This window comes from Tenrec ecaudatus, chromosome 14 (genome assembly GCF_050624435.1).
Source record: "Tenrec ecaudatus isolate mTenEca1 chromosome 14, mTenEca1.hap1, whole genome shotgun sequence".
NCBI lineage: Eukaryota > Metazoa > Chordata > Mammalia > Afrosoricida > Tenrecidae > Tenrec > Tenrec ecaudatus.
In genome coordinates this window covers 86,335,004-86,342,598 of record NC_134543.1, presented here as the reverse complement: position 1 = coordinate 86,342,598, position 7,595 = coordinate 86,335,004, and the positions used below count along the sequence as shown (strand labels likewise).

The 7,595-nt window shown below is 40.1% G+C and overlaps 1 protein-coding gene across 1 annotated transcript; it reads left to right on the top strand.

Annotated features, from left to right (window-relative positions):
• The first annotated feature begins 3,596 nt into the window (after positions 1-3,596).
• LOC142425639 (olfactory receptor 11H6-like) lies at positions 3,597-4,589 on the top strand. The gene has a single exon (XM_075530953.1). The coding sequence runs from the start codon at positions 3,597-3,599 to the stop codon at positions 4,587-4,589; it is 993 nt and encodes a 330-aa protein (XP_075387068.1).
• Positions 4,590-7,595: the final 3,006 nt, after the last annotated feature.

Sequence of the window (7,595 nt, the reverse complement as noted above, 5' to 3'; positions counted from 1 at the left end):
TGCTTTCTTTTATGGATAGATTGCTCTTTATCAAGAACAATTAAAAGTGGTGTGTTGTTTTTATCAAGTTGATGATTGCAAATTGAGGAAATAATAGCCCAGCAGATTCACTTGTCCTTTAGATTTCCTCCCAGGTTACCTATAAATACATACATGTGTAAAGGAAGAAGAATGCTTTGGCAGCAAGTGACCGATCTGAACAGGAATTGTCTGCCTCCCTTTCTAGTTTGTACAGGATGGATTGTCCAGACTTCTTGTTTTCTTTCTTCTCCACAACTGTCCATTTATACTAACTCTTGAGGTGAGTAAAAAAGTGGAAAGGGTAAATTTCATTTTCCATTTAAGATACTAATAGACAGACTTAGGAGTTAGGTGCAATATGATCAAAGGCAGTAAGCTTTCAAATTACTTGTGAAGTTCATTTCTCTGCCTCATCCATTTTCTCTCACCCTGTGCTCCATAGACAACTGAGATTTCTCTGCAGCACAAACCAGAACACCAAAATCTCAGACATAAAGTCAAGTGGCCTGGTAGCGCTCAACATGTACAAGATCTGGTTCCAGAGCACAGACCATGAGTTCAGATAGTATTTCTGGCCTTAGAGGCCACAATTGCTTGGACGGTAATAGAGTGAGTTAATTTATGGCTCCTCTTTCTACCTATTGCATCAAAAGTTCCAATACATCCATTGAAGGACGCACAACTGTGCTGTATGATAAATGCCCATTCACTATCTCCTGTCTGAGAATGGGTAGAATAGCTACTAATGAGCATAAAGTAAGCTGTGTGTTTTAATTTGTCCTCTAAAGAACCCCAGAACTATGGTAAGCTCTCTGGGTGAGATTAAGGAGCAAGGGCTAGTATCTGGTACAAAATAAGTCTGGTTCACTTTGAACCAAACCAACAAACTCAAACAATGCTGTCAAGTCAGTGCTGATGCATAGAGACCCATAAAACCTAGCCCACTTGAACAGGCCTCCATTTTAATATGGGGGAGGGGAACTTCCAACTATTTTTACCTTCTATTATAATCCACCCACACTCGGCTTTTATTGTCCCTTCATCTATCTAATCTCTCTACACGCTATTTGGAATATAGAAAAAGCTGCCCAACTAGTATTTAAACTTCGGGGAGAAGACGTTTGGAGATTCCTCCAAAGACATGAACTGAGGCAAACTTGGATGGGAGCTAGATCTGTGGAAAGGAGACTAACTTTGGGGAACCTGGGCTGATAATAAAGTGTGCTGTTTTCCTCATCCCTGCCCTGTTTACTCGGGGAGAATCTTCATCACTCTAGTTCTGGCCGTGAAATGTATCTCATCTGTGCTCTACTCAGGAAAGACCTTCGGTAAGAATTTGTGAATATAATGTCATCGCATTCACGTTATGAAAAAAATAAGTCTGTTAGCCCGCCACTCTCACCATATGCACTTATCTAAATTACTTCTAACGAGAATAAATATTGGTTTCCAGGTGCACAGATGACATCTGGGTATGCTTTCGAAGCACACTGCTCTGGGAAGCTCAATTACATGAACACGCAACTGGACAGATGTGGTGGCAGTACTGATCATGATTCTAAGCCACAATTCCAAAAAAGGGAGAAATTTTGGTTTTCATGTTCACCCTTGTACCCAAGAACTCACCATACTTCTAGGAGCATAACGCTAAAATAACTTTTGTTGTTGTTAAATGTCTGAATGAATGAATAAATAAATAGAGGAAATTCTGCCACCTATATTCAGTATTTCATTTTTATATTAGTATTAGAGCCCAGTAAACATCATTTTCAACAAACTATGGCAGTATGTAGTCTACATTACACTTGTGGAAGAATTTTTCTAATTGTAATGCTCCTAGAAATGTTGTTGCGTATGATCCTCATAATTATCATGCCATGAACCAAATCTCTTCAACAAAATTTACACTTGCTTAAGGCAGTTTTTCTCCTCCTCTGAAAAAAATATACATGAATACAAATATCCAAAGCAACATTAATAATAAAAAATGTCTCATCTGAGTTTCTTCCAGTTTTGATCAAGTACTTAAAATGTGGACCTCCCACTCTCTGCAGATGGCATTAATGGAATAAGGATGGAATTAGGTGAGTGATCTAAGTAGATAATTTGATCCTTTATTCTATTTTTAAAGTTAATATAATGCTGCACTTAAAATATTGATGTTGGTTTACCCAAACACTCTGAGTTTTACTTGGCAATGTTTAGGACATAGAGATCAACCTGGGCTAATTGTTCTAAGAGAGTTGTTAGCAAAATTGAGGTTTATAGTTTTGTCTCAACTCCTGGTTCAGTCATCATTAGAAAGATCTTTATGGTCTCTGTACATCCTACAGAGGTCTTTATTAAATATTTATTTTAACTTGAGTACATAAAATATTCTTTAGGTAATAAATACCAATAAATGTCATAAATACTTTACGTAGGCAATACCAAGATGATGAAAGAACTTCATTCCTTTCAAAACTTGAAGACACATGATTGTGTATACTAGAGAAATTAATTAACTCAGCAGGAAAGCATCAAGCTGTCTCAGGGACCCAGCCAGGACTGAGGTATTACAGAATAGTATAATTTCTGGCGGAAACATCCAGGTAAAATGATGACAAAACAAATTATGTATAGGTCACGTAAGAGCTGCCTTCAGTATCTTCAGTCACCTCCATGGTGAGAAACTTGATTCATTTTTGGTAGCTGCAAAGAGGAGCTCTGGGATCTGATGTTATAGAAGTAATAACAGAGACGGTGTGTGCAACCTAAGAAAGTGCTTTGAGAGAATCAGGGATCCTCGATCATGAAATGAACTAAAATCCAGATCCAGATTTAGACGGAACCACATTTGGTGATTTGCAAAACATTTCCACAGAATTCTGAGGTACTCTGGTGGCATAGGAGGTTGTAAGTTGGGCTGCTAACTGCAGTTTGCAACCACCAGGCCCTCTGCAAGAGCAAGATGAGGCTTTCTACTCCCAAAAAGAGTTACAGTCCCAGAAACCCACTGGGGCAATTCTACTCTGTTCAATAGAGTCACTATAAGGCAGAATCAACATGATGGCAATGAGTTTGATTTTTGGAAGGATTCTGTAGCTCCTTGGAAGTAGCAAAATAGCCAAAGCTTGTTACCACCAAGCTCCATTGTCATCTGCTTTTACTGGACTTCAATACATGAAACCATGACTGAGAAGGCAACTTAACAGCTATTTGTCTTTCAGAGCCATACTCAATTTTGTGTCATAGTTGAAAAATATATAGGCCTTTTAATACTTGTATGGAGGAGATCCATGAGGCACCGATTCTACCCTTAAAGCTGAAACTGAGTCTTAGGGTTATAGGAACAGTTTAGATGTTGCATATCCCAACCAGCTTCTAAATGAGGCCTGAAGATCTAGAAAGTATTGGCTTTGCACATTCAAATAAACTCCTTAAATCTCCCTCAACTTCAGTTTCCTTGTCTGTAAAAATTAGATGAAGGAGGCACACCTTCCCGGAGGTTCAAGGGGACATGAAGTAAATGGAATGAGACAATGCATGTGAACATACTTAATGTATTTTCAAGCACCTATTAGCATAACCTACAGATGTTCATTGTTATTCATTCTTTGTTCTCTTCTCTTTCTGGAATAGCTTTGACACCCAGGAATAGAACCATACATGTTGTGACTGAATTTGTCCTCCTGGGTTTCTCTTGTCAAAGGGAGACTCAAAACCTCGTGTTCTCGCTGATCCTCCTGGTCTACCTCCTGACCCTGCTAGGGAATGGAGCTATTGTCTGTGCAGTGAAATGGGACAGCAGGCTGCACACACCCATGTACATCCTCCTGGGAAATTTTGCCTTCCTAGAGATCTGGTATGTTTCCTCCAGTGTACCAAACATGCTGGTCAACATCTTCTCTGAAACCAAGACCATCTCTTTCTCGGGCTGCTTCCTCCAATTCTACTTCTTTTTCTCACTGGGTACAACTGAGTGTTTCTTCTTGTCTGTTATGGCCTATGATAGGTACTTGGCCATTTGCCGCCCACTGCACTACCCCTCTATCATGACTGGAAAGTTCTGTGTGATCCTGGTCTGCATTTGCTGGGTGAGTGGATTCCTCTGCTATCCAGTTCCCATTGTCCTGATCTCCCAACTTCCCTTCTGTGGACCCAATATCATTGACCACATCGTGTGTGACCCAGGTCCATTGTTTGCACTGGTCTGTGTTCCTGCACCATCTACTGAGCTTATCTGCTACACCTTCAGCTCTATGGTTATTTTTGGGTCCTTCCTCTCCATTTTGTGGTCCTACACACTGGTACTCCGAGCTGTTCTGCGTGTTCCCTCAGGAGCTGGTAGAACTAAAGCTTTCTCCACATGTGGGTCCCACCTGATGGTAGTGTCTCTGTTCTATGGGACACTTATGGTTGTGTATGTGAGTCCAACATCCGAGAACCCAGCAGGGATGCAGAAAATCATCACTTTTATGTATTCAACAGTAACTCCACTATTAAACCCCCTTATTTACAGTCTACGGAACAAGGACATGAAGAATGCTCTAAAGAAAATCCTGGGATTGACAATTGGCCAAACCTGAGACATCCTTGACAATTCCAAAACCAACCTGCTATCAAGTCAATCCTGTCTCATAGTGACCCTATAGGACAGAATAGAACTTCTCCTTTGGGTTTCTTAGATCATAAATCTCTACAGGAGTAAAAAGCCCCATCTTTCTCCAATGGAGTGACTGTGGATTTGAACTACTGCCTTCTCAGTTAGCATCCAAACTTGTAACCCACTACACCACCAGAGCTCCAGAAACATCTTTGAAAAAGAAGCTGTGTTTGTCACTTTGGGCTATTCTATTCATGATAGCAACAGAGAATGACTTCAGTAAATCATATTCTGGCTCACACTGGAGAAGAGAAAGCACATTATCTTTCACTTGTCCCTAACTGCTCAAGTTCAGCTCATTGATGAGCTCCTCAATAAAACGTTTTAAATGTGCACGTCTCATCAAGTACTTATATGGTGTTGTATAAATATACTTTGGCTGGGATGCTTCTTTGCTGGTTTTAATTTTTACTGATCAAAGAAATCAATTGCATGGATTCCTGAAGCCTTTCAAAAGACGGAGGAATCTTGTAAATTCAGAAAACAAATATTTTTAATGACAATGGATCAGGGGACCTACAAAAAGGAAACATACTTATAATGGATATCACTCAATGTTTGAAAATATCTTTCGCACCAAAAACATCTCTATCGAATAAAAATTATGTACAAACTTATGCCATTCAAAACCCATTCAATAGAATGCTCTCAAAACTCAGTGACCCCACTCAAGGCTAACGAATAACTGATGGTAGGTGAATTAATACATTGGATTGTGTAAGTGATGGCAAAATAATAAAAATGAAGAATATAACAACAAGTGTTCCTGGGTATAAGGTGGGGTGTGGATAAAGATGAGCTGATATCAAAGAGTTCAAGAAGAAAGAAGATGTTTTGAAAATGATTGTGGCAGCAACTGTACAAATATGCTTGATCTAATTGAACTATGGATTGTTATAATATCTGTAAGAGCTACCAATAAAATGTTAAAATATGTCCATCTCCCAGAGCTGCAGAGTCAATGTCGTCCTTTGGAACAAATTCTTTTCGGGGGAGGGGCCCACATGGAAGAAGCACACCGGCCAGTGCGATCACGAGGTGCCCAAGGGACCAGGTATAAGGCATCATGCAAAAAAAAAAAGATATAAGTGTGTGTATGTATGTGTATATATGTGTATATGTATATATGTATGTGTTTATATGTATATATATATATATCATATTAAATGTAGGGGGAAGTGCAGAGTGGAGACCCAAGGCCCAAGTGTCGACCAATGGAGATCCCCTCATAGAGGGGTTTAGGAGAGGAGATGGGTTAATTAGGGTGTGAGGTAGTATCGATGAAGAACACAGCTTTCCCCCAGATCCTGGATGCTTCCTCCCCCCAACTACCATGATCCGAATTCTACCTTGCAGGGCTGGATAGGACAGAGGCTGTACACCGGTGCATATGAGGGTTGGAGGTACAGGGAATCCAGGGTGGATGATACCTTCAGGACCAAGGGTGTGAGGGACGATGCTGGGAGAGTGGAGGGTGAGTGGGTTGGAAAGGGGGAACTGATTACAAGGATCCACATGTGACCTCTTCCTTGGGAGAGGGACAGCAGAGAAGGGGGGAAGGGAGACTCCGGATAGGGCAAGATATGACAAAATAACGATGTATAAATTACCAAGGGCATATGAGGGAGGGGGGAATGGGGAGGAAGGGGGGGGGGAAAAGAGGACCTGATGCAAGGGGCTTAAGTGGAGAGCAAATGCCTTGAGAATGATTGGGGCAGGGAATGTATGGATGTGCTTCATACAATTAATGTATGTATATGTATGGATTGTGGTAAGAGTTGTATGAGTCCCTAATAAAATGTAAAAGAAGAAAAGAGAAAAAAATGATTAGGGCAAAGACTGTACAGATGTGCTTTATACAATTGATGTATGTATATGTATGAACTGTGAAAAGAATAGTATGAGCCCCAATAAATTGTTAAAATAAAAATATGTTAAAAATAATTTAAATACAAAAAACCCTCAAGGTCATCAAGCCAAATCATCTATGATTAGACCCCTATGATTCAGCTTGATGGCAGACCCTATAGGGTAGAAATGCCCCTGTGAGTTTCTGAAACAGTAACTCTTTAGGGGAGTAGAAAGCTTCACCTTTCTCTCATCGAGCGGCAGCTTGTTTCATACTGCTGGCATTTGGACCTCTGTCCAACAATTAGCTACTAGTCACCAAGGCTGCCGGCAACAGACTGTAGACCCACTCTTTTGTCCTACTGCTCTGATACATGATCCTGACCTTCATTTTCTTGTATGTTTAATAACATTTATTAGGTACAACTTAAAAACTAAATATAATACTAAAAGGGATGTTTAAAAAGCTGAATTTAAGTTTCCATTTTTTACATTGATGACAGATTTCTAGAATACTTGATCCTGACCTTCATAATGCTCAACCTTCTTACTTCTCTTAAGCACATTTATCCCCAATTGAGTGTTTCAGGTTAATGTTTCCTCTAACCATGTTCCCCTGACTATGACTGAGGATAGAGGCATTTAAATTATAATGTTGTCAAGGAATATTGAATGTAACATGGGCTGACAGAGTACAAACAAATCTGTCTTAAAAGATGCTAAGGAGGCAGCATGCTCCTTAGAAGGGAGGTTTTCGTGAAACTTCATCTCACATGCTTTGGACATGTTATCCAGAGGGATCAGTCCCTGGAAAAGGACCTTCGGCTTGGTAACATGGAGGGTCATTGATAAAGAAGGTCCTTGAAGAGATGGATTGATACAATGGCTACAACAAATGACTCAGCCATAGCAACAACAGTGAGGATGGCGCCAAGCTGGCTGGTGTTTGACTGGGATCCAGTGCTGACCCAATGGCAACTGCTGAATTAAGCAAATCTTGAGCAACGCTTTCTTTTCCATAAGACAATACCTAATATTCCATGAACTCTCCTTTCCTAGAAACATATCTATCTATAATTTG